At 45.7% G+C, this 27,671-nt stretch overlaps 1 protein-coding gene and 1 pseudogene across 1 annotated transcript in view; one reads left to right on the top strand and one right to left on the bottom strand.

The window, feature by feature from the left end:
- The window catches only part of LOC132483800 (small ribosomal subunit protein uS10-like), a 30,497-nt pseudogene extending 17,108 nt beyond the window's left edge, over positions 1-13,389 (bottom strand).
- The window catches only part of LMX1A (LIM homeobox transcription factor 1 alpha), a 150,722-nt gene that overhangs the window by 93,594 nt on the left and 29,457 nt on the right, over positions 1-27,671 (top strand). The window contains exon 3 of the mRNA XM_060088366.1: positions 13,398-13,630. Within this exon, the coding sequence (XP_059944349.1) occupies positions 13,398-13,630 (233 nt within the window). The remainder of the gene's footprint in view (positions 1-13,397; positions 13,631-27,671) is intronic.

The raw sequence follows: 27,671 nt of genomic DNA, 5'->3' as shown, positions 1-27,671 counted from the left end.
TAGAATCAGATAATAAAATCTGACACCCCACCCCCTTTACTTCAGAGCTGAGATGTTACCTAAGATTGCATATGCTTTGAGATCTTTGAACTAAAGGCATTCTGGAAATTCAGATTATCCGGAGATATTTTCCACCCCTCACATGGAAAGGGAAAGTTCTACATGGCGCTCCCTTTGGCTTTTATGCCACAGTGGGAGATTTTTACTCAGATGGTCAGTCAGTGTTTGTCTTTCCTTGTCTCCCCTTCGCCCAAGAGTGGGTGATCCTTGAGGAGAAGTATTACAAGTGAGGAGGAGGAGGGTAGTAGTAACTGGCAATGTTTTAAACCAGGGGTCCCCCCCCAATCCCTGGACCACGGATCAGTGCTGGTCCCCGGCCTGTTAGGAACCAGGCTGCACAGCAGGAGGTGAGCGACGGGCAAGTGAGCGAAGCTTCATCTGCCGCTCACCATTGCCCCCCTTGCTCACATCACCGCCTGAACCATATCCCTCCTAACCCCATTGAGGAAAAATTGTCTTCCATGAAACTGGTCCCTGGTGCCAAAGAGGTTGGGGAACCGCGGTTTTAAACATTATCGTGTGCTGGTCACACTGCACCAGATGATTTAGAATATCATCACTGGTCTTCAGAATACATCTAGTTCCCAATATAGTGCAGTTGATATCAGTTGGTTCTATGAGGAGCTTTGGATTGTGACAATATGGCTTTTTCTTTTTTTTTTGGACATATAGCACAGTGGTAATAATGAAAAGTGATGGTGACAAAAAGCAAATGGGATTCATGGAGAGCTCGGTGTTACCCCTGCTGGGATCTCAGAATCTTTCCCATCAAAACATCATCAATAATGTCCTTGTCCTTCTTACTATTAATACACACACACACACACACACACGCACACACACACACACACAGAGCCCAGGAAACATACATTCTTTGTAAGCGTATACATTATATTGGCCACGTGCCATCCAGTCAAGCCAAAAATTGTGGAACAATAGGAATCTGTGCCCAGAATATCAGCTAAAAATACCTCATTCCCTCTGCTCTGTTCTTTGCTGGGTATGTTTAAGAGTGTCCCAGGAGGCTAATGAGGATGAAGGGAAAGGAAAACTGACATTTTTCAAAGGAAACCAAACCTTTAATTCCCTAAAAAGGAAACATGTATTTTCTGTATGTCTGTTTTATGTTTCTTGCCATTTTTGCATGTCTGTGTGACAATATGGAAAGTCTGTAATATAAATCGTGCCACCTTGGCTTGGATTATTGGAATCCATGCTTTTACCGCAGTCTTTTGCATCATGGCCTGACTGGTAGACAGCTTCCCAGGTTTCGGCAAAGAAGAGGGAGAGAGGAAAGCGAGAGCTTCTAAGCAGGAGAGGCTCACTGACACACACTGTCTGCTCATTTAGCTGGTTAGGAGACTACTTAAGAGCCTGGGGGACACATTTCCATCCCTAGCTGGACCATGTTATAACCTCTTTTATTTCTTTTATTTTTTTATTATTTTTTTTTTTTGCGGTACATGGGCCTCTCACTGTTGTGGCCTTTCCCGTTGCAGAGCACAGGCTCCGGACATGCAGGCTCAGCGGCCATGGCTCGTGGGCCCAGCCGCCCCGCGGCATGTGGGATCTTCCAGGACCGGGACACGAACCCGTGTCCCCTGCATCGGCAGGCGGATTCTCAACCACTGCGCCACCAGGGAAGCCCAACCTCTTTTATTTCTTGATCATTAACTGAGCCTCAAGTTCTGGCTGGTCCTCTCAATAATCTGAACTTTCTCTGTGGTCAGGGGTAGTCACTGCTCCTTCTCTGGCCTTGGTTTCTTTCCATTTATAAAATGAGGGGAGAGTTGGACTGATCTTGGGGTGGGGGGTCTGACAGTTAGGGGCACAAGGCAAGAATATGGGCATCTCAGTGTAGGTCCATACAGTGGTCAGCAGCCTCCATGAGAGGCAGTCATCTGAGAACTGAAGTGATACGGGCAAAGGGTCTGTTCCAAACATTTGTCAGATAATGTCAGCATTAACCAAATAGCAACTGTTGGCTCTGGTTGGTCAAACATGGAGCTGCCAACTTCCTGAACATATGTTGGGTGTTGGGCAATGAAAGTGGGTGTTGGTCGACACTGGTTGGCTAATGTCAATATTGACTTTGGGTTAGGGTAGACCATAGCCATGGTTGCCTGAATGAAATGCACCCTGTTTCCTCTCGAATATTTGTCCTTTCATATTTGTCCATTTGTCTCTTCTCTGATAACATATGAAAGGCTTGTTGAAGTTTGATTTAATTTGTTATAATAATGAAGAACAGGGCCTTGAGATGCTCATGAAGTTCTATTTTTGGCTCAGTTGGCTGTCTTGAAATAAATGATCTTATACAAATATGTACATGGGCAGATATGTTAAATTGATTTCAATAAAGGGAGTTAAGAGCTGCCACTTACTGAGAGCAGCTAGTATGTATCAGATCCTTCTGATACATTATCTTATTTAAGCTCCAAAACATCTTGTGAGATAGTTATGATCTCATTTTTAGATAAGGAAACTGAGGCTCCAAAGGAGTCTATAACTTGCTCAAGTTCTCAAAGGTGGAATCAAGACTTGAATCCAGGTTCTATCAGACTTCAAAAGCCAGGCTCTTCCCACTCTGCCTGGCTGATTCTGGAACAGATGCTTTGTGAGAACAAGAAAAGTACTTAGTCCACCATTTCGAGGTAAAAGCTGCCCATTGCCAGCAACATTTGCCACCAGTGATGAGCTGTTTGTGTTATCCTGCACTTCTCGGTGAAGCCAGAGCCTCACGGAGCCTCTGGGATGTGCAGACATCACACTTAGCCGTTCTCATCCCATTGTATGGTCCTTCTTACAGCTCCCCAGGAGCCCCAGGGAGACCGAGACTCTGATTGGCTCTGCCGGCCACTTATTGTTTTCCATTTTCTCCCCACTGCAGAGTCTTGAGACTGTCTCCTATAGAAGATCCTGCCACTCCTATTGTCCCTGCAGACTTTCCCACCGCCCCAGGACCACGGGCTCCATTGCTTATTGTGGTGGTGTTGGCTCAGCCTCAAGGACAGAGACCTTGAGCCAGCTGACAAGGTTGCTTGTGTCACTACTTCTAAGGCCACAAGCCATGCTTTTGGTTCCCAGTACTTTTGAATACTCTTCTCTCTCACCATCTCTCCTTCTTTTTAGCCACATGGTCTCCCAGACTCCCAGCAGCAGATTTTCCCGACAGACAGTTTTGGCATATGGCCAATCCCTGTCTCGGTGCCTGGATGACCTCAGTTACCAAGTCAACATGGTAGTTAATGCATGCTGCTATGCTGCCCCCTGGTGGAGAGGGTGGAAACTGAGTGATAGGCCGATTATTGCTTTCTTCTTAAAGAGCTGTACAAAACCCCCCTCCTACTTTCTAGACCAAAGTGTTCATATATCTGATTAAAAATAGTGTTGTCAGTGTCTGTGGAAAGGCTGCATGATCTGTAGTTGTCTGCTGTCCAAGGCTAAAAGTGGCTCTGATTTCTTATTTTGGTGGGAAAGAACCAGTATCCAGTCAGTTGTCCTTAAGTTGGCATTAGGGTTTTTCATGTATTTATTTTGTTTTCCATCCTTCCACTTAATTGTCTATGGTGTGGAGGCTTTGAGAGGCTCCCTTTGAGGTCTGCAGTACTCTGGGTCAAGGTTAATGAAGACCTCAGTCTATCCAAACGTACTCTTGATTTAGGAACCTTCTACAGTATCATAATGTGGGCTCCCCTTATATTTCTGCTCAGCCTTCAGGAGTCTCAAAGCCCTTACCCTGGGATAGATCTGGGTTTGCATGAGGCTGCCATGTTCTTTTGTATTCCTGTATGTTGGAAGTTGTGTCATCAGCCTGGAGAGTAGGTATAGGGATAACATGGCATCTAGTGTCTGGTTCCTAGAGGATGATGTGGCAGGAGGTGGGAGAGATTGGAGGGAGTCATGGGAATTCATGGGTGAAAAAATCAGATGCATTGATACTGAGAAGAAAATTAAGCCTCAATCAACCTCCTGGATTTTACTTTGATACACAGAGCAAGGAGGCATTTCATCCGGCCATGCCAGAACAGTTAGTTGGGTAAATCCAGACAAATCCTGTGTGGATAGGCAGCATGCAAACCCTACCGTGAGGCCATTAAACCATGTGGAAACTCATACCCTAGTTCCATTATATTAGCAGGACTGGCCCCCAAATCCACAGCCAGCACCACCAAAAGGCTGACTGCTGACATTCTTGCATTGTTTACAGCCTTGGTCCTAAACTGTTTTCCCCAGTCCTTCTCTTTCCATGCTCCTTTATCTCATCCTGATTCTCCCAGTCTCTGACATTATGATCCATTTTCTCTTCTTTTTTCACTAATTTATCTCTATTTCATATTCAGCTCTTTTTCTTCATCCTCCTCCTCCCCCTTCTCCTCATCATAATGGTTACCCTTTTTTTTTTTTTTTTTTTTTGCGGTACGCTTGCCTCTCACTGCTGTGGCCTCTCCCGTTGTGGAGCACAGGCTCCGGACGCGCAGGCTCAGTGGCCATGGCTCACGGGCCCAGCCATTCCGCGGCATGTGGGATCCTCCCAGACCAGGGCACGAACCCGTGTCTCCTGCATCGGCAGGCAGACACTCAACCACTGCGCCACCAGGGAAGCCCAATGGTTACCCTTTTACAGAGGATTTACCATGTGCCAAGCACTACGCTAAGCAGTTCTAATGTGTCAGTTCAATTCATTCTTATTGTGTCTCTCTGAGGTAAGTCCCTTTATTATTTCCATTTTATAGATGAGTAAACTAATGCCGCCATAGCCTGATCAAGATCACATAGCTAATAAGTGGAGGAGCAGGGACTTGGATCTAAGTTTATTTGATTATACCATGTTGCCTCCTTGTCCTACAGCTCAGTCTTTCTGGATGGGCTTTCTTGGGTCTTTCTGGGTCCAACCCCCATGGCCTACATTTCTGCCTGTACTCTGAAAACAGTGACCCACCAAATCCCCCAGTGACTGGGATTCCAGCAAGAATTATCTTGTTTCCCAATCTTTATGGAATCAGAGTAGACTCTTGGGCATGGTGGTGTTGGGTCTAAGCATCTACTGGACACTGTTTGTTCTTAACCTAAATCCACAGAGGAGAGAGCTCTTTTGGGGATCCCTTCAGATACTTTGGGGCCCAAGAGATGAGTAGCTTGAAGGAATCAACTTGGTTCCTAACTCCTGCCTTTCACCTGCATGTGGGCAGCAGGGTCTCAGGACCTCCTACAAAGCCATGGGCCTATCCAGGAAACTTCACAGGAGCTCAGGCCTCCGTCTTAGCTGCTTGATCTTTTTACTTATTTCTCCTGTGAAAAGAGTGCTAGAGAGGATGTATAAAGAAGAACCTATGGATCAGCCCTCCCAGAGTCTGTCTGTCTTGTGGAAGAGAGGCATCATGAACCAAGCTGAGCTGAAATATGGTGAGGTTCTCTTTGAGTTCATAAAATAGTCCTGTTTGCTCTTACCCCATAAATTTAGTGAGGTAATGAATATAAGAAGCACCACAGTTCTTGGCACCAAGTGACTATTCAATGAAGACCAATTTCCTTTTTTCCTATCTTCTACAAGCTTCTTTTTCTTTGTAGTAAAATAATTTGGGGGATGAAATATATTCTAACCATTAGGACCCCAATATTCTGAATGTGGAATGATTTTCTTGAGCTCACATAACCAGCATCGAAGTCCAGGTGTCCACAAGGGGTCCTGGCACATGGTCGTCTTTCTGCTATAACTCCTACAATGCAGGATGTGCTCTTGCTTCCCAGAGGTCTGGCCTCTGTCTTGATTGCCTTAGACGTGTTCTCTAGGAGTTTCTCAAGTGTCAAGCCTTCATATCTGCTTTGGAAACATTCTTATCTCCTTAGCTACAGGGCAGGATCCCCAACCCTATAATAAAAGCATGAATCATAAAAATGGGAGTGAATTTAAAAAGTATGTAGCCTATGGGCTTCCCTGGTGGCACAGTGGTTAAGAATCCACCTGCCAATGCAGAGGACACTGGTTCGAGCCCTGGTCCAGGAAGATCACACATGCCGCAGCGCAACTAAGCCCGTGTGCACAACTACTGAGCCTGCACTCTAGGCCTGCAAGCCACAACTGCTGAGCCCGCACACCCTAGAGCCCATGCTCCACAACAAGAGAAGCCACCGCAGTGAGAAGCCCGCGCACTGCAACAGAGTAACCCCTGCTCGCCACCACTAGAGAAAGCCCACGTACAGCAATGAAGATGCAACACAGCCAAAAATAAATAAGTAAATTAGTTTTTTAAAAAAAGAAATTATCCCGCCTAATGGGTTTGAAACACGCCTTAGGAGCAAATTGATTTCTTCTTGTATATTTGTATAAAATATATCTATATATACATATATCTTTATATGTATGTAATATAAATCCTTTCTGGAAGTACGTATATATTTGTACCATACAGATAGGAAGAAAGGGACTATGTGAATGAGTTGTTGGTTTTAGCTGGTGTGTATGTATGTATGTTTTGTGTGTTTGTGTGTCCGTTCATACATAACCTCATTTGGCCTTACGTGTTCCATATATGTATATATATGCATATATATAGGTGTATCTGTGAATGATATGGTTCTGGAAAATACCTTGTTTGGAGAATTACCATAGCAAGGCCCTGTCATGCTGAAACACCATCTGGAGACCTGGATTTAGGTGTGGGTTCGCAGAATAAAGACTCTCCCCTTCCACAGCCTCTAAATTCTTGATGTAACACACTGATCTAGGGCAGTACTTTTCCATTAAAGATAAGAAACCTGGGGCTTCCCTGGTGGCGCCGTGGTTGAGAATCTGCCTGCCGATGCAGGGGACACGGGTTCGAGCCCTGGTCTGGGAAGATCCCACATGCTGTGGAGCAACTGGGCCCGTGAGCCACAACTACTGAGCCTGTGCTCTAGAGCCTGCGAGTCACAACTACTGAGCCTGCGCGTCTGGAGCCTGTGCTCTGCAACAAGAGAGGCCACGATAGTGAGAGGCCCGCACACCACGATGAAGAGTGGCCCCCGCTCGCCTCAACTAGAGAAAGCCCTCGCACAGAAATGAAGACCCAACACAGCCATAAATACATACATACATACATACATACATACATACATACATAAATACATACATAAATAAAAAGCTGTCTGCCCCTTCTCAAAAAAAAAAAGATAAGAAAACTGAGGCCCAGGGAAAGATGGTGGCTCTTCTGAGGCCTCTTGGTAAAAGAAGAACCCATAAGCCCAAGTCTTCCTACATCAAGTCCTATGCTCTTTCCCTGAATCAGGTCACCTTTTCTTTTCTTCTTTGCTACCCTCCATGGCACCTAATCCAAGAAACACTGTTTCGCTTGCATTATCTTGGCACATTGTGGTGGGAGGTTGTGCCTTGTCTAAGGCGTGTGCTCTGTGTGGCAGCCCTGCCAGCTGTGCATCCCCGGGTTCATCTCCTGGGTCAGTGCCACACTCTTTGGAGAGGAAGTCATGCCCATGTCAAAGCTGGGAGAAGTCAGCAGAAGGACTCCGGCTGCTGAGGAAGAAGTGTTCTCTCAGTGTAGGGCTCAGGAAACTTTTGAGCACAGAGAGCCACCTTCGGGGTAAAAAAAAAAAAAAAAAAAAAAAAAAATCCACCAAGGTCCAAAGACAGAGGCCAGGCAAATAAAAAGAACTAAAAATTGTGCTCCTCCTTATAGGTCACAAGGTCCTTCTACCTGTTTTCATTTAGTCCCCAGTAATCCAGGAGTGTCAGCATCCTCATAGCCTCTTCCATCTGAGCAGACTGAGACTGCCACAGATTAAGTGATGAGCTCCAAGTCACACTGACTGCTTGGAAGTGGCAGAGCCTGCCGATTCCGGCACTCTCAACAGAACTACAAGTTGTGCATCTTAGAGCTTGTGGCTGTACTGGGCGAGAGGCAGGCAAGGCATAGAATGGAATTTCAGCCAGCCTCTGTTTCTCTGCCTGGTAGAGGGAATGGGAAAGGGCCAGAGGGAAGAAGAGAATAAATAGGTGTAGAGGGAGGGAGGGAAGGAAGAGAAAGAAGACTCAGTGACCTCTAGCCCAAGCCAAGTGGACAGGGCTCTGCTTTGGGCCATTCTGGCTAGTCCTCTCCTACATACCCCAAACACACCCTCCTATGGTCATTGGCTGGAAGCCTGCTGCCTGCTGGAGAATGTGAGCTCCCTGAGGACAGGGCAGCCTTGTTTAGCACTCCATCCCTACGCCTGCCCCACGGAGAGTGCTCAGCAGAGAAAGGAGAGCATTATTAGAGAGCTTGGGCTCTGGACACTTCTCCACCAGCTGGATCCTGTTATCCCCATTTTACAGGTGAGGGGATCAGATGCAACAAAGAGATAAGCAATCATTTGAAGAGATTTCAGGGGTGGGTGAATCTCTAACAGTGGGCAAAGTTGAGAGTTGTTATGTATGCCCAGAAGAGCTGGGCATTTCTGGAAACCGTGCTTAGCTTTCTAGGGCACAGGCAGGCTGCCAGGCTCTGAACCCAGAGTGAGGTCTCATTAGCATTCAGAGGCCAAAGTCACCGTGGGGGCCGCCATCCAGGGCATTGGGAAGAGACAGGCTGTGTTTTAATTACGACCTGGACTTTTGAACAAATCCTTTTCTCTGCTTGTCTGAGCCTTAGAGAAAACAACTTGTGGGAAGTGTGTAGTCAGCAGCTGGGTCCACAGTGGTACCCATACAGCTGTGTACACATCTGGCACACAGGTGGTGGACTGCGTGTGCCTTTTCTCCTTGGGTTGCCCTGGGGTTAGTGAGGGTAACAAGTGCCAAAGCAGTAAGGTGAGGTCAACCTGGTCTTTACCCAGAACGGGGCAGCCAATGCAGAGAATGGAGAGAAATGGGACTGCCCCCCTCTTCTGGGCCTGTATCCCACCCCTTACCCAATCATGACCATTTCACCATCTGAGCCCAGACAGTCCTGCCACTTCCTCTGGCCGTTCCTGAGTCAACATGGTGAGATTTCTTTGTTGAGCTCACCCTAACCCTCCCTTCTTCAACTTGGGGGAAATTTTTGGAGTGGGGGATGAAATTAAGAAGGGAGGAGGAAGAGGAGGAGATTAACAGGGTAGAAGTTAGACAAGCACAGATGCCACCACCTGCAGCTGTGGATTCTCAAGAGCTTGTTGACTCCTGGGAGCGTTTGCCTTGAGTCTGTTTAACAGTTCATTCCTGGGGAAGGGGAGGAGAAGGAGGGCTTGGGGACAAAGAGCCTTTGACCAGCTCCTGTTAAAGTACTGATTCGTTTGCTCAGGTTGGCAAACAGTGTCTAGAGACTCCGGGCCAGGGATGAACTGGGTGGGTTTTCTGTCTGATGCACAACATCCAGCATGGGGGGAGGGGAGTAAAGGCAGTTGTTCAAGGGCCTGGGGTGCCCTGAGGTTCAGACATGGAGAGCAAAACCACCCTGGGCAGCTGGGGGAAGGGAGGGGGCAGGGTCAGGGCTGCTAGTACCTGGGGTTCTGTTTTGGGGGCTGTCACATACCTTGTTAGTGGTGAAAGAGCCGCACCAGCCCTTGAACTGTCTCCCAACCTCACCCCCCCTTTCTGAAGCTGAGAGGCAGAGGGAAGGTATATCAGGATGGGTGTTTTTAATGTGCTTCTGGCCAAGGGCAGGGAGGATTGGTGTTGGGGCCCAAGGCCCGGGTTGAGTGAGACCACACATGCACTTCTCATCCCGAGCTGTGCTGGAGTCACCTGCAAGCTGGCCTCTGTCCAGGGAGGCTGTTCCCTAGTAGATTCATGGGAGGCGGCTTCAATCCCTTCTCCAAGCCTTGGCTTCCTTCACTCAAAGAGTTTGAATGGCTTCCCTCTTTCTTGTACCAGTTCCCTCCTTGGGAATTCCTCCTTACCTGCTTTTCCACTCTACCCTCAAAACTCTTTACTTCATCCAGGAAGCTTCCAAGATAAACACACTGTGCACGTGTATAGACTTAGGCATCAACTAGTACAGCTTTAGAGCTGAGAAGTGATTAAATATTATAAACAGACTGTGGCTTTATGCCACTCTGTTTTGTATTCTTGAAACATTGTTTTGTATCATTCTTATATTCTGTTTCCCAAAGGTCAGTCCCTCTGGGTAGACATTATTTATCTGTTTGTTTCTTTGTTTGCTGTTTCTCTCACTATCACATGAGCTCCATGGAGGACGGGGACTTTGTTTTGTATCATCTGTGCCCACGATACTGCCTGACACATAACAGACACTCCACATAGGCTGGTTTATGAACATGAATGTTGCTGGGTGGGGCTTTCTTTCCCCACCTCCCTGTTAAGACACAGCGTCTTGTGTAGTGCACAGTGGATGCTTCTGAATCAATGAGAGAATGAATGAAGACTAAATGAGTGAGTGAATGTATGAACGAGCTTTTGAGATAGGATTGGCCACACTTAGGCCATCATGGCGGATGGCCTGTCTATAGAAAAATGCTCTTCAGTTATTTGTTTCCTTGTCTCCTGCCGAGGTAGGGCTCATGAGCAGAGCAAGGTGCCTTCAGCCCCCTGATATCCTCTGAGTCAGCTTGTGTCTGCCTTTGTGATGAGAGGAGGGGTGTTTGGAGCTTTATGAATTCACTCTGCCCATTTTGTCTCCGCTTGGCACCATCCTCTCCCTTATACCATCTGACCTTCCCATGTCTAGTGACACCTCTGGTATGTGGAGACAAACAGAGAGTGTTTTTGAGAGAGATTTCCCCCCTATTGCGCTACTACTTTAAAAAAAAAATAACTCTTTATTTTGGAAATAAAAAAATGAATGCTATAATGAATGAATCCCAGAGATATTTTTAGGGTCTGTTATCTCTGTGCTTATACCCAAGGCTTTGACAAAGGCGATTATGTTATCATGAGGAAATTTAAAAAAGAGAAAGAAAAATGGAGAAATCTACTTTCGATTTTAATCTTTCATAGACTGCCCTGAGCTCTTACTGATCTGGGGTGACCGGGAAGAGATGGGCCACCTTTACTGGGAGCCTACTGTGTGTCAGCTCTGAGGCCAGGCTCTTTGCACATCTTATTTCAGAAGAGGGTGAGCAGGTGAAGTCAACAGGTCAAATCAAATCAACTTTTATTGAGTACCCACCACGTGCAAGAGGTTGTAGGGCATATAAATATTCCATAGGCCTAGTTCTTGGAATACAGGCTGTTGGCAGGATAAGTTATAAACATGGGAAAATTAAAAAATAAGGCAAGATTAAGATTTTTTTTTTTTTTTTTTTCGGTACGTGGGCCTCTCACTATTGTGGCCTCTCCCGTTGCGGAGCACAGGTTCCGGACGCGCAGGCTCAGAGGCCATGGCTCACGGGCCCAGCCGCTCCGCAGCATGTGGGATCTTCCCGGACCGGAGCAGGAACCCGTGTCCCCTGCATCGGCAGGTGGACTCTCAACCACTGCGCCACCAGGGAAGCCCTAAGATATTTTAAGTCAGCATTAGGAAGCAATGCTCTTGGGACTTTTGGAGCTGGAAGAGATTGTCTGGCCTCACATCTTTTTTTTTTTTTTTTGCGGTATGCGGGCCTCTCACTGTTGTGGCCTCCCCCGTTGCGGAGCACAGGCTCCGGACGCGCAGGCTCCGGACGCGCAGGCTCCGGACGCGCAGGCTCAGCGGCCATGGCTCACGGGCCCAGCCGCTCCGCGGCATATGGGATCCTCCCAGACCGGGGCACGAACCCGTATCCCCTGCATCGGCAGGCGGACTCTCAACCACTTGCGCCACCAGGGAGGCCCTGGCCTCACATCTTTAACAACAGCAAGGTTTTGCAGACAGTTGTCTGCAGAGCGGGCGGCAGAGCCCAGGCTTCCAGATCGGCTGTTCTTGTGTCTTGAAGCATCTCCAGATAACTGCCCAGTGACCAGCACAGACAGGTCATGGTGAAAGTGTTCAGGGGAGGTGTGGTCACTCCGGAGGGGTGTAGGGGAGGTCCGGGCAGGATTCAGGGAAAAGGTGGGAGCAATTGTGTCCTGAAGGGTGTGTTGTATTCAGGTAGATTAAACAGAGAAGAAAGGGCTTTGCAGGAGGGCGACAAGGCATAACAAGGCCCAGAGGTAAGAAATCAGGAACGTTGTGCGCAGGTGTGGTGACATATCACGATCCTCCAGCTCTGGCCGCCAGGAGCCTGGGAGCCGACCCCACGCTTCCCAGTCTCCAGGCCCTGGATCTGCCCCCTCCTGTCTGGCTTCCCTGCTGCTGCCTTAGTGCCGCCGCTTGTCACCACTCAGCTGCTCTCCCTCACTCATCTCTCCAACCCCAATTCCCCTCCACCTTTCATACTGCAAAGGGTTCCTTTTCTAAAACAGGCTCTTAGCGTGTTAAAATTGTTCAAAGGCTTCTGGTTGCTTGTCAGATGCTGTCCAGCCGCAGTGTGCAATCCGGTCATGACTTGCCTCACCTGTCACCCTTCTCCAGGCCCCCAGCCTCCAACCTGGTGGAGGACACAGCATGCTCCCAGCACAGCATGTACTTGCAGCACGTCAGGCCTTTGCTCAGGCTGTTCCTTCTGTGGGGAATCCACTCCCCAACCCCTTCAGGCCTGCTGCCTGCCCACCTTCCTGTCTTCCGTTTGACCAAGATTTATTGAATGGGTAATAAAATGCAAATCCCCCTGCTGACTCCCGGACAGTTAGTTGTCTTCTCTTCTGTGTTCCGGGACCCTCTAGTTATTTAGACATGTTTGTCTCTCCCATTAGCCTGAGCTCATTTCTGGAAGGGATTTTCTTTTATTCACCTTAATATCACTAGTACCTACTGCATCCGCCTGGCATAGATAGACACCCTCTTCGTGGTTGGTTGAAAGTAAGTGAAATGAGATAAGAGTTAAGTCCCGAGAGCTGGGCTGAATGCACTGAACGTCAGGATGGGAAGTTGGGATGCAGTTTATCTCTCAACTAGATTACACCTCAGAATGCCCTGGGAGCTTGTTAAAAATTCATATTCTGGGGCCCATCCTTTTGCATGCTGATTGGAGTGGACCTGGACCTTATTGTTATTTTGTTTACATAATCACCCCCCTGGGGATTCTGGGCAGCCTGCCTGGCACCAGTCTGTAGGGCATCCTTTGGGAACACTGTGCCGTGGACCACACCAAATACATGCTGGGCTTCAGCTCACCCTTCTTCCAGCACCTCTCACCCTGCTTTTCTTAAGCCTCTGAGAGAGTAACTTAACTGAATTCTCTGGTGCAACCTCCTCAGGGAGTAAATCATCTGGATTTAAAACCTATTCCATTCCAAGCCTCTTTGTCCCAGTTCTTGAAGTTCCTTTCGCTGTTGACTTGAGAGGAGACCTGGGACCCAGCCATCTTTCTCACCGACCTTGCTTTGCTTTCTCCCATGCTGCCAGGCTGTTTGCTGTCAAATGCGGGGGCTGCTTTGAGGCCATCGCGCCCAATGAGTTTGTGATGCGGGCCCAGAAGAGCGTGTACCACCTGAGCTGCTTCTGCTGTTGTGTCTGCGAGCGGCAGCTCCAGAAGGGCGATGAGTTTGTCCTGAAGGAGGGGCAGCTGCTCTGCAAAGGGGACTATGAGAAGGAGAGGGAGCTGCTCAGCCTGGTGAGCCCGGCAGCCTCAGACTCAGGTGAGTGCCGTGTGGTGGGCAGGGGGTGTGTGGGAGAGTGGGGTGCGGTGGCAGTCTGCATTGCTTTCTCTTTTAGGGGGCCAGCCACCAGGGCACCCTGGTCCCATGGCAGAGCAGCGCTGTGCATTCCAGGAAGTTCCTTTGTGAGCTCGGAGTAAGCTCTTATCAGTCAGGTATTGCCGTGATGATGCTGCATAACAAATTACCCCCGAATTCTATGGTGTGCCACCAGAAACACTTATTCACACATCCACAAGTCTCTGGGTTAATGGAAGTGACTCTGCTTCACACTGAAGGTCTTCAAGTCACCTGGGATCTGCTGATCTCAGCCGAACTTAGCTCTAGGCTGTAGACCAGGTTCAAGTCTGCTCTGTGTGGTTCATGCTGGGGTCCAGGCTTGAGAAACAGCAGCTATGGGGCATAATTTCCTGGCAGTGGCAAAAGTGCAGGAAGGCATGCTCAACCATGCAAGTACATTTCAAACCTCTGCTCATATCATGGCTGCTAATATTTCACTGGCCAAGTCAAATCAGAAGATGAAACCCAAAGTCCAGGGAGGGGAAATACACTGCCATGTACTGCGAGGCCCTGACAGGGTAAAGATACATAAAACTATTAAAGAGAATGATGGATTGGAACCAATAATTCCATCTGCCACAGTCACTGAACTACTCTCGCCTTTGTTTCCTCATCTGTCAAGTGGGAAAGCTGGAATCTCTAAGGCTTGGTGGGTCACATAAAGAAAGCATCTAGAATATACTTGTTCCACTCACCCAAGACCCACCCACCCTCCCTGGAGAGGGAAAAGAGAGGAGGTGGCAGGGTTCAGAGTCCTTTTAGAGCAGGTATTACAAGGCCAGAGAAATTAAAACTGCCCAGGTGAAGCATGGAATGCCTTCCCAGGGTGTCTGTCCCACAGGGCGGCGTGTGTCTTAGCCTGGCCTCCCTTTTCCTGGAAGAATCTGGAGATCCAATTAGGTGATATCCATGTAAACTTACTAGTTTTTGCCACTGCCAATTACAGTCCAGTTCCAAACACCCTACCATGGCTTACAAGGCCTTTGGAATCTCACTGCCCAACTCTTCAACCTCGTGGGAGCCTCTGACCCCTCCCCTCTACACTCAGCAGACATCAGTGTCTCCACTCACTTCCACATCTTAAAAGTTTCTTCCCTCTCTGCCTCTTTCCCTCACTCTTTTGTCTTGCTTGCACATCTTTTAAGCTTCTTTCTAGGGCCTGCTTCATCGAGGAAGACTCCTATTCCCATGTGCCGGGTGAGTTTACCCTTAACCTCTCCTGCCGTGAGATGGATCCTACTTGATTGGAGTTGCTTGCCTGGCTGTTTGTTGTCCTTGCCAGAGTGCTAAGCCCCATGAGGGACCGTGTGTGTCTTTTTTACCACTGTATCCACAGGGCTTAGCACAGGCCTGGAACACTGAGGGTGCTTGACAAAATCTGTGTTAAAGGGTGAATAAACACATGGAACAGAAGTCCTGTGGTGTGATGCTTGAGTCCGAGAGCTTTGGAGGTAGTCAGGTGGGCATTCTGACTGCACCACTTAGATCTGTGTGTCTTTGGGCAAGTTTCGGAACCTCTCTCAGCCTCAGTCTCCACGGCTGTAAAATGGTGATCATCGTGCCTACCTAATCATTTTATTTGGGGGAATAAAAGATAAATGTATGTAAGTGCTGGTGCTTATTTACCAAGTGCCTGCTGGTGTTGGCATCTTCATCACAGTCGTGTTTTGCTTCCTTTACCTCCCAGCTGGTTCTTCTTGCCTGACTCTGCTTGCAGCCACAAGTAAGCTGACACCAGTACAATCCCAACTTCTATTGGATTCATTAGACTTAAGTTTTCCTGGATGTTTTAATCTGAGGGAAATTTATCCTTGTCAGTAACACTGCCACTGACAGATTGAATGTCTCACTCTTGGGTAACTGGGCCCATCCTAAACTGAGCTTCATGGCCTCCACTTAGTGGGTCATCTCATCCTACTTTTCCTTTAGGTGTCATGCCGTACCCACTCACTAGGTCTCTTCTGCAGAATATTGCACAATCTTCAAATTCCCAAGGGGCTTAGGTGCTATGGTGATCAGAATACCAGCATGACCTCAGAAAAACATGCAGACCCAGAAGGACATACCATTCTTTCTCACATGGAAATAAATGCTGTGGTCCAGCCTTTCTTGCTACACAATTGTGTGGGTCTTGACCAGTGTTTTCCAATTACAGATTTTAATTAGCTACAAACAGTATGAGTCACTAGTGTATTGCCCTCTCCCCATGTGCAAAGACAAAAATAAGTTGGATCTAAGGAGTATTAAAAGTATAATGTTCAAAGACTTGTTGTTGCCAAGGGGGAGGGGTCTGGAGGAAGGAGGGATTGGGAGTTTGGGATTAACAGATACAAACTATTATATGTAGAATGGATAAACAACAAGGTCCTACTGTATAGCACAGGGAACTGTATTCAATATCCTGTGATAAACTATAATGGAAAATAATTTTTAAAAGAATGTATGTATATGTATAACTGAATCACTTTGCTCCACAGCAGAAATTAACACAACATTGTAAACCTACTATACTTCAATTTTTAAAAAAGTATAATGTTCAGAGTAAGAAAACTGCAATGGGTCCACTTTTCTAACCACATTTTCAGCAATATGTTTTGTAGTTCCGGGCATTTCTTTCTGGGGCTGATATTCACAAACTGGAGCTTTCCAGTTCACTTATTCATGTATTCGTTCAGTAGACGTATCTTGAGTGCTTGCTTTATGCCAGGCATGGTGTCAGGCTATGAATGACAAGAATGGCATGGAGGTGGGGAGGTCTCCAACCCATGTCAGATGAAGGAACTGGAGATATTTAGGCTAGAAAAGTAAAGACTAAATAAGGACATAATTATTGCCTTCAAATGGTTGGACCAGATCTGTTTTTTTTTCCTAGCTTCAGAGAGAAGAATTAGAATTCATTCAATTCTTTAACAAAATCACTGAGTATTTATACTATAGATGAAAAGGCAAAGGGAAGTAATTTTGACTCAACATAGGGGAAGTTACGATGTCATTCTAATTACAAGGTCTAACACAGTGTAACTACTCGGAGATACCCAATTGTTGTGATCAATAAGTACCTAATGAGTTGAGTTAAATCTTCGAGAAAAGAAGTCCACCTCATATTTACAGAAAACAAACAATTTTAGGATCTGTCCCAATACAGATACAATTTTTCCTCTCATTTCTGTCCTGAGTGTTTTACATATTGTAGGTGCTTGATTAAATATTTGTTGAGTGAATGATTGAATGACTTGTCATCTTTAACGTTTTTATCAATGGCTTGGATGAAGACACCGAAGGCAGGATTATTCGATTTGCAGATGACACAAACCTGTCAGGGAGTGCTGGTGTGGCAGCTGATATTCACAATGTTCAATAAGATTTTGACAAGCTAACAGAACAGTACAAAGTCAGCAAGATGAGATCTAACCATTGGGTTCCAAAATTCAACAGTGATTATATGCAGTGGGGCCTCAGAATTTCACATGGGGTTTTAGTTGATCATAAAGTCAATAGGAACCAAAAGGCCATATACTGCTTTACTAGAACTATGATGTCCCTAACATGTAATTACAGTTCCATTTTTTTTTTTGCTTTTGTCAGAGTACACTTAGGATTTTTGGTCTAGGTTTAAACAATGCATTTTAGGAGATCAAAATCAAATTAGAGAAAGTCTTGAGGAGAGCGATTGGCTCGCTAAATGATACATATCTAAAGAAACTCAGTATATTTAGTTTTGTAAAAATAAGACTAAGGAGATATGAGAGTCACACCCAAGGGTGTAGACCCATGTACTGGGAGTGAAATGACAGATTTTGGTTCAATATAGGATAGAACTGTGTCCAAAAAGGGTGCAGACTAGACTCCCTTTATGGGGAACAAACCTGCTTGTCTTCTAACATTTTAATTACAGTGGGTGGGTGACTGGGTTAGTGACCTCTAGGGCTGCTTAAATCTAGGATTTTAGAATATATGCTGCTGACTGTTCCAACTTACACAAAAGCATGTGACACGTTTAGAACTATATGGGACACCAAACTCAGGAGATACTCAGGTGCTGGATGTTCTTTTCTTGTGTGGCCAGAAAATCCTCCTTTTGCTCCCTGCTTTGCCAGTGGCCTTGAAGGACCCTCTCAAGCAGTGGAATTGTATTTGTAGCCAGAGTCAGACCGTTTCTTTGGGTTTATTGGGCAACTTGGATGCCGAGGGCCTCCAGGATAGACCTGGCAACATTCATACCTGTGCTTTCTTGATCAGAGAATCCTGGGCTCTGACCATAATTGGTAGGCACATTAGAGGTTATCTGGTTCAGACTCCCACCAGGAGCTCATCCAGCCTCTGTTTGAGCCTGTCTGACCATGGGGAGCTCTTGACCTCACATTCTGAGTGTGGATTGACAGAATTGTTAAATTGAGCCCCAATATCTATTTCCATGTGTAACCTCGGCCTTGGCCTTGGTTCAGCTTTCAGAAACTCACAAAATACATCAGTCTCCCTGACATGTGGTAGCCCTTCAAGTTAGAGACAGAATCCCTTATGCTCCCTAAGTCTTCTCTTTTCCTTTCTAGTTCTTCCTCTTTCCTCCAGCTATTCCTTAGAAGAGACTCTTTGTTCTATCTACAAAAATACTATATTCTCTTTAGAATGTACCACCCAGAAGGGAATAAAATCTTCCATATGTGGTCTGAACTAGCACCATGTTATTATTACTAGTCATGGACATCGTATTCTATTGATGTCATTAGCTTTTTTGACCTAGGGAAGGGGGTGGAGACTTGGGGGCTGACTATAGGCCATCAGGGCTTCTGGCTCGTCCATGTTGCATTTCTTAATTACCTAGCCCTTTTATTTTCACATTTTCTTTTAACATCAGAGTTTGTCTAAGAATGTCTTGTGTAGTGATTTTTAAAGACTTTTAAAATTTTGAAATAAAATTTTAGATTTATAGAGCAGGTGCAAAGTGGGACAGACTTTCCCATATACCCTTCACTTAGCTCCTCCTAATGTCAACATTTTACATTTAAATATACATTTTGATAAACGTGCATGCAGTAGGCACTCAGTAAATGTTTGTTTATTGTGTGAATACCTGTTCACGTTAGCCTCTGTGGTCCTTAGCAGAGAAACACCAACCAGAAGTATGACTTTCTTCTTACTGGAGCAGGAATGAAGATTATTCACACATACCAGAGTTTACGAATCCTTCTTCCTTCTTAATTTTTCTTAGGATGTGGGATATTGCTGCTTTGAACGATCCAGATGACTCTCTTGTTCTCCTTGTGTAATACATCTCTCTCTCCTCCTCTTTTCATTACCACTGATATTTAGATACTGGTTTTCATTTCCTTCTACAACCTTGGAACTGATTTTTTTGTATTCATTACAGAAATATTTCAGCCTATCTTGGAACTCTTCTTGTTCTTCAATAAATTAGAATAGAGAGGCAGCAGTTACCTCATGAGTTCTGGAAAATACTTGACTGTCCTGCGGGATTATCTTGTCAGCTCATAGTCATGAATTTTAAAATGCAAGGAAAAGTCAGCAGGAGGTATGAGGAAGTCTCATTCTCCACCTGGTAGTACAAAGGGCTTGGGATCTAAAGTTAGACAGATCTGAATTTGAGTCTTGCCTAAACTCAGAAGCAGTGTGATCTTGGGAAAAGTTACAGGCACACCTTGGAGATGTTGTGGGTTTGGTTCCAGACCACCTTAACAAAGAGACTATCTCTGTAAAGCAACTCACAAGAATTTTTTAGTCTCTTCGTGGTTATAAAAGTTATGTTCACACTACACTCTAGTCTATTTAGTGTGCAATGGCATTATATCTAAAAACACAATATACATACCTTAATTAAAAAATACTTTACTGCTTTAAAAAAATGCCAAAACAGTTACAATAGTAACATCAAAGATCACTGATCCCAGATCATCATAACAAATATAATAATGATGCAAAAATTTGAGATATTGCGAGAAGTACCAAAATGCGACAGAGACATGAAGGGAGCAAATGCTGTGGCCAATACAGCGCCGACAGACTTGCTCAATGCAGGGTTGCCACAAACCTTCCATCTGTAAAAAAAAATGCAGCATCTGCAAAGCGTAATAAAGTGGTACACAATGCAATGAGGTCTGCCTGTACTTCTCATCTCCAGGACTCTATCTGTTAATCAGTAAAAAGTGGATCATAACACTTATTTTGTGGATTGCTGTAAGAACGCAGAGAGGTAATGCATATCAAGGGCCTGAAATTTGTTGGATGCCCAGTAAATGGCAGGTGTCATTATTATCTCCTGGTGCAGAGGCTAGCATACTTCTGGATAGCTCATGGCTCATAAGCTTATTTCTCCAAAGATCTATCACTTCACAAACATCTCATCTTCTGTCTTTGCGCTTCTACTTTAGATGCTTCTGGATAGCTGACCCTAGGGCATCTCAGGGTAGTACAGAGGACCTCTCATTTGGGGTGGCTAGGATGATGGGCTGGAGAGGGATCGATTCACTCCATGGGCCTGCGTGTCTCAAAGGTACTCTCCAGGCTTTGAACATTAGAGCTAGCATTGCACCCTGGAAAGTCAGTGCAGAAGACCAGGAGGTCTTGCAGTCGCTTCTGGGACTCAATAGGAATTTCAAGCAAGAATGGAAAGGATGTGTTGAACTTAGCTGCCGTTCTCTTCTGCAACACTCATCTTTGAGTTCAGGAAGGACACTGAACCTGACAGTTACCCATTAGAGAATGCACTGTATTCCTGCAGAGGCCTCAGCATTGCTCTGTTACATGCCATGATCTATTTCTGTCCTTCCAGGCAGCCACCTAACCAACCTTTAATCCGAGAGATATTTCTTACAGACGCCTACCCCATGTCAGGCTCTGTGCTAAATGCTGTGTTTTCATTGCAGAAAAAAAAGGGCAGAGGAGTTAGAGAATACTGAGCAGCTCAGATCAGGAAAACATCTCGAAGTCAGCCTCCTAATATCAGGGGGAACAGAGAGGCCAACCTAGTTGATATAAAGGGGCTGAGAGCTAGGAAAAGAGACATAGTCTGGAGATCAGCCTTGTCATCTTTTCCTTTAAGAAACAAGGGGGTGAGCTATTATAAAAACAAATACAAAAACAAAAAACCTTGAGTAGATATTAAAATACTTAGATAAACATTATAGTTGTTAAGATATCCATTTAAATTCTATTTTATATTTTCTTCTAAAGCAGTGTGTTCAAGACTCCTCTACAAGAGCATTTTCCAGAAAATTTTAACTGCAGCTCAGTAAAAATCGTTTTTAAATCATGCCCTAGCATACAAATTTATGTGTGTATATGAAATAAAAATTCAACAGTTATATTGATTTACTGCTTAATCTACATGCTGATATTAACCATTATATTTATTTTTTAATTCTAGTCTTAGCCACTCTATTAATTTCATAATCCATTGATGGATCATGGCCTGAAGTTTGAAAAATACCGCTTCAAAGGGCAGTTACTTTCAACCCTATCCCCAGGTTTTGGAATTACAAATTCCTCAAATTTCAAGCTAATGAATATGTTTTAATCTTCTGCATATACCCACACTGTGTCAGGTGCTGAGACTAACACCAAAGACTCAGAAGATATCGTCTGGCCCCAAAGACTTGGCTCAATGCCGTGCGTAAACACGCAATAACTGTTATCTGTTTTCATCTTTGTTGGTATTATTAAGGAGACATGAAGAGCACACATATTTATATCATGACTAGCACAAAGGTCTTTGTGGACATTTTTTGATTTACTAATCTGGCATCTCTGGATAGTAGGCAAGAGGCAGTTATAATTGCCTGAGCCTCTCAAGTTTTTTCCAAAATCAAGTTTTGTCTTTTGTTAGTATCACAGCCACGAAATTGATGACCAGAATTATTTGTTGCCCTCAGTCTGAGGCTCAATGCTTCTTGCCTCTTCTGAACCTTTGTCTTCTAGTGTATTTGTTTTGTCTTCGTGTTATAGATGGAAAAATAAGGACACAGGATACTTGAGTCGGGGATAAGCCAGAATAAGAACTTAATTCTACCAATTACCGAGTCAGGATACTTGATACTCAGCCTTTGCTGTAATTATGAGTTGGGTAGAGTTTATCTTTGGTGCTTGAAAAGTTACAGGCAAAATACAGATTATGCATTATCTCTTTTCTGCTGAACTGTAATTTAATTTTGGATATGTGCTCACACTTAATTTTGATAAAAACCAAAATTTAAAACTAGTGCAACGGTTTCAGAGCATATTTAATCTATAATGGTGTGTTGTGTGCGTTCATTTCTTTGCACAATCCCTGTAAGAAAAAAAATTGGTCAAGTGGACAATTGATCATTGTGATCTTTGCATGATGAAGATGATGTTAACAATTATGGAGCCCTCACTCTGCACAGAGCATTGCCTTAAGCACTTTACATGAGTGAACTAACTTAACCTTTATATCAAGCTGGTGAGGAAGGCAATGTTATGATTATTCCCATTCTACAGATTAGGAAGATGAACATGGACAAAGTATTAATTTGCTTAAGGTCCTACAGCTAGTAATGAAAAGAGCCAGCATTCAAACGCAGGCAGTTCAGCTCCAGTCTGTTTCGTTAATAACTAGGCTGTATTGCCTAGTTGATAAAAATGTACACGTGTATTAAAATTGACCTCACGGGGCTTCCCTGGTGGCGCAGTGGTTGAGGGTCTGCCTGCCGATGCAGGGGACACGGGTTCGTGCCCCAGTCCGGGAAGATCCCACATGCCGCGGAGCGGCTGGGCCCGTGAGCCGTGGCCGCTGAGCCTGCGCATCCGGAGCCTGTGCTCCGCAATGGGAGAGGCCACAACAGTGAGAGGCCTGCATACCGCAAAAAAAAAAAAAAAAAAAAAAATTGACCTCACGTTTTGTTCTCGTGTTTCACTGACAGCTCTCCCTGCTAGTTATGGCAGGGCTCCAGGTACTCTGTCAGACTTACTACCTGAGAGACCTCAACTGAAAAATCTTTTCACGTACAATTAAAGCAATGAAAACAAGGTGATTTGAACTGAGTCTCCACTCCCTTTCAAATCAATCACACGTTTGCCTTCTGTTCTAACCTCTGGTTTCTCCTTAATAATTAATATAATTAATAACTATCACTATACTTCACATGCACACCTTTTATAAGGAAGTAGGAGGCTTTCAAGGATCCAAAGCCAACATGATGTATGAATGTGGAAGTACTTTAAAAGTATGCATAAGTTACTATTATTGTTTTTTGTTGTTTGGTTTTGTTTTTACAACTATTCAACAAACTTCTGTTCTGCTCCCTATGGCTTATTTGATGGCAGCAGGAAAAAACAGTTGCTCTTTTTGTCCAGATGAGAGGCATCAGCCATCCAAACCACAGTCCTCATTAATTAAATGGATAAAAGTACAACGGTGGAGTAAATCAGTACATATAAAAACTTTTTCTAACAGGCTTCTACAGGCTGACCTGGAATGTCCTGCCATCTGCTATAACCCCACTCTCAGGAGAACTGCACTCAGATTAGTTTTTCCGGCAGCAGTGATGAAATTTGTGCTTCTGTCTATCCATCTTTGTATCGGATCCTCTTTGGGTACAAGGGCAGGGCTTTGCAGTGTGACCGGTGAGTGTTAGGAGTGAAGTCTCTGGCCATGCAGAGCCAACCCATGACTTTGACCTTTCATGACCTGAGCTGAATAATCAGAGACTCACTTTCCTTTACTATCATGTAGTAAAGATGGGGGAGGAAGTGCAGAAAAGATGCCAGTTTTCTTACATTGACTTTCCAGCGAAATCTATCAACTTTTAGATTTCCTACCAAGAGTTTTCATGATGGGTCTAAAGAAGATTTAGACAGTATATGGAGCAAAAGGAAGAATCACCTCCAGTAGTTCGCTGTGTCCTGGTATCAGTGACCTAGGAAAAACCCAAAGTCCAGTTTACGAAGGATTGGTGGCAAACCAGGTTATGGCTTCCTCTGAGCACTTTGATATTTGATGCTGTAAAAGTATATGGAAGACTGAGTAATTTAAGAACCATTTGGATTCTTAGTGGTCCAAATCCAGGTTTGCACATTGGGATCCAGAGCTGTGCTTTTCTCTTCTTGGGGATTTGAGTAGCATGTGCATGTGTGCATTGGGTAGGATCAGTGGACCAAGCTGGTATTCAAAGTGAATGTCCAGGTATTCCTTCTTAGGAATCATAAGCGGGGGGCGGGGGGGGAAGCAGTGACTGAACCAACTCAACATTCATTCCATCCATAGAAATTTGCTGAGGGCCTGCATCAGGCAAGGACTGGGTTGGGGGCATGGGGGGGGAACATGTAGAAGTATATGAGGTTTGACTGATGAGCAAATATTTTAGAGCACAGACTGTGTAGCTGGCCTATTATAGGTGGTTGAGTGAAAGCTCTGCACTTATGAAACATACTCTAATGGAGGGAGACAGTCAATAGCCAAATAAATAGATAAATGAGATTGTATGTTCAAATGAGAGTTACTCTTCAAAGTAGTCACCCTATAAAACTTATTCTATGTATGTATTTTAAAAAATACTTTGGACTCCTGCGGAATAGGCCTTGAGGATTTAATGGGTCTGCGGGTACAACCTGGGCTTCAGGGATTTTTTGGAAGATCCGTGGTTGACTCTGATGTACAGCCAGGGTTGAAAACCACTGATCTAGGTGAAGGTGAAGCTCAGGGGGACAGAGTTGGGGCACCTCAATCAGCTGTTTTTCCCAACTGCAGAGCTTTGGTGCTGAACCAAAGAGGTTCTAGAATTAAGACAGAAGGCAGCTTTTTCATTAGAGTGAGAAGGGTGGTGAGATTTAACAAAGAAAAATCCAGTTAAATTTGAATTTCCCATAAATAGTGAATAATTTTTTTGGTATAACTATATCCTATGCCATACAAAGTTATTGTTTACCAGAAATTCAAATTCAACTCTGTGTCCTGTATTTTATCTGGCACCTCTAGATACAGTGAGCATCTAGTGGGGAGGGGGTGTAACCAATAGGGTGGTGATTGATGCTGGAGCCTGCACAGGTGTATAAATAGATGATTGATTGACTGGTTGGTTGATGCTAGCTAGATAGGGAGAAATGTAATCCTGTCCCAAGACACGCGAGTTCCCATTGCCCTTACGTGTGCGGGTTTGGCCCCAGCCGGGCACAAGGAGGCTCCTTCTCTTGGGCCTTAGAGAAAGGCGGCGAGTGGGAATCTCCCGTTACCTTGGCAACTCCCTCCTGCAGTCAGTTCACAACCCTTTGAATGACGCTCCTGCTAGGTGCTCACCAGTCCGATTTCTTTTCTTTCTCGCTATCGTTTTTGCTTCCAGCGCTCAGGCTGAGCCAGCGAGCCGAGGCGGGGCTCCCCGTGCCATCAGGCTGGGAGGGAGAGCGAGGTGGTGCCGGGCGCCCCAGCAGATCGGGGCACCGCATTCACCCGCTCCTCCGAGGCCCTTTAGAAATGTACAAGGGCGAGCGCAGAAACACACACGGACGGCAGTTTTATGAGAAAAATGCAGATAAAGAGCCCGGCGGTAGGGCCATATGTTCCCCATAATCTCCAAAGCCGTCACTTCAATTAGAGCCTCCCCTGAGTTCTAATGCCCGGTCCTGAGTAAACAAGCCGCTCTGAAAGCAGAACTCGGTTTCCAATTAAAAGTGTACTAACATTTCTCCTTCCCTTAATTCCCGCCGAGCAAAGCCCCGCGCGGGCGGAGGCGCGCCCGGGTCGCGGCGAGGTCGTCGCCGGTCCCCGCCGCCCCGCGCCACCGCGTTCCCAGGTGACGTCAGGCGGGCCCGGGATTAGGGCCCACCCTGCGCTCCCCGCGCCCGCCGCAGAGTTAATTAAAAGTAATGCCACGGTAAATCCGCCGCTCTCTTCTGGTGGAGCCGCCTTCGCCCGCGGGCCAGCCTTGGAGGGAGGGCTTTCCGAAGCAGGTGCTGGGGATTTGCGTGCGTGAGTGTGTGTGTGTGTTTGTTTTAAGAGGGAGGGGCGTGTTGTTGAGTTTTCGAGGCTGAGATGACCTTTCCCCCCTCACTCCGTGCCTCCACCCCTGCACGTGCACTCGGATGGGGACAGACAGAGGCACAGACACATGCCACCTGAACTGGGCTTTCCTTTTGGCTCCCAGGGGTCCTATGCATCCTGGATTGGATTTTGTTCCTGGGACTCAGGACTCCTGCACACTGGGCTACAGATATCACTTACTGATTTGTCTCCCCCGACCCGTTTCATGCCCCAACCTTGAGAATTCTAAGAGCATAAATAAATGGTGGCCAGATCTGAGCTTATTTAAATAGCAGGAAAGCAACTTAACACCAACTGGCCTTCTTTAGGAGCTATTTGGAGTGCTGAATCTGAACCTTGCAGGTCCTTCAACCTCTACATTACGGCATTCTAAAAACTTGGTTTCTATGGATGCTTTCTGTTCAGCACAACGGGTTGAAAGTTGCCTGGTTTCAGATGGGAGAGTGATTGCTAGATTAACTTTCTGGCCTACTCTCTATACTGTGAAAGAATCAAAGAATTGAAGCCATTATCTGAAAAATTCCAGAAACATCAACAAGCAGAAAATCCTCAGTAGATCATTCAAATGCAAATGGTTTCCTTCTTTCATGAATTAACGACCCAAGTAATTACTTCAGTTTTCAGCTTGGCCTTGATGGTGAAGACCTCAGAGAATTAGTCTCACTAAGTCCATGACTGTTTGTTTATTCCTTACTCTCTGATTGATGCTAACTAAATTAAATTGAGGCCAGTTCAGCAAACATTTTGAGGACCTATCTATCTGTCAGACTCTGGGTTAGATACTAGTGATTACAAGAGGAAGGGAAACAGCCTCTGTGTTGCAAGCTCTCAGGTTCCTCCGTGGATAAGAAACTCCAGTAACAAAATAATTACAGTAAAATATAATATGTGTGTATGTTATAGTGGAGCTACAAAGTGCTGTGATCGTAGAGATGGGATCAGTAATTCCTCTTGGGGTGTTTGTACGTTATTGGGGCAGAGGGATCAGGGGACTGTTTTTCTTTGTTGCTTGTTTGTTTTTGTTTTTTTTTTTTGCGGTACGCGGGCCTCTCACTGTTTTGGCCTCTCCCGTTGTGGAGCACAGGCTCCGGACACGCAGGCTCACGGGCCCAGCCACTCCGCGGCATGTGGGATCTTCCCGGACCGGGGCACGAACCCGTGTCCCCTGCATCAGCAGGCGGACTCTTAACCACTGTACCACCAGGGAAGCCCCGGGGACTGTTTTTAAAAATGCTCACAATGGATGTGGCATAGTAGAGTGGTTTTGACAGAGTACGTCATTTTCAGGTGATGAAAGGCAGATGAGTACATTGTTAGAGTGGTATAGCTTTGCATGTACAGAGTTGCAGAAATAGGAATGTACCTGGCATGAGAGGAGGGCTGGAATGTAGAGTTCCTCTGCGGCAGTGGTCCCCAGCCTTTTTGGCACCAGGGACTGGTTTTGTGGAAGACATTTTTTCCATGGACAGGGCAGGGGTGGGGGTGGGCAGGGGGATGGTTCAGGAGGTAATGTGAACAATGGGGAGTGATGGGGAGTGGCAGACCTCCTGCTCTGTGGCCTGGTTCCTGAGAGGCCTCGGACCAGCAGTGGTCTGAAGCCCAGGGGTTGGGGGCCCCTCCTCTGGGGGTTTGAGATTCTGGTGTTGGTGAACGGTAAGAATGATGCCAAAATGGGAAGTGTTTTGTGTAGCATCTTATCTTATCCTGATGGTCATTCAAAGTCTGATCAGAACTTTGTAAACACAGTAGTGACGTTACTCAATTTGTGCTTTCAACATAGAAGTATGGAGGGTGGGTTGGAGTTGAGGTATGACTGCAGTCAGGGAAGCTGGGCAGGAGGTTATTACCATGTTACAGGTGAGGGATAAGGCTTGAACCAAGGCACAGATTAGAGAGAGGTTTCAGAGAATTCTTTCCTTCATTTATTTATTCAATACCAAGTGAACCTCTACTACG

Source organism: Mesoplodon densirostris, chromosome 2, assembly GCF_025265405.1.
Source record: "Mesoplodon densirostris isolate mMesDen1 chromosome 2, mMesDen1 primary haplotype, whole genome shotgun sequence".
In the NCBI taxonomy this organism is placed as follows: Eukaryota; Metazoa; Chordata; class Mammalia; order Artiodactyla; family Ziphiidae; genus Mesoplodon; species Mesoplodon densirostris.
The sequence above is the reverse complement of the archived record's forward strand: the minus strand, read 5'-3'. Positions and strand labels throughout refer to the sequence as shown.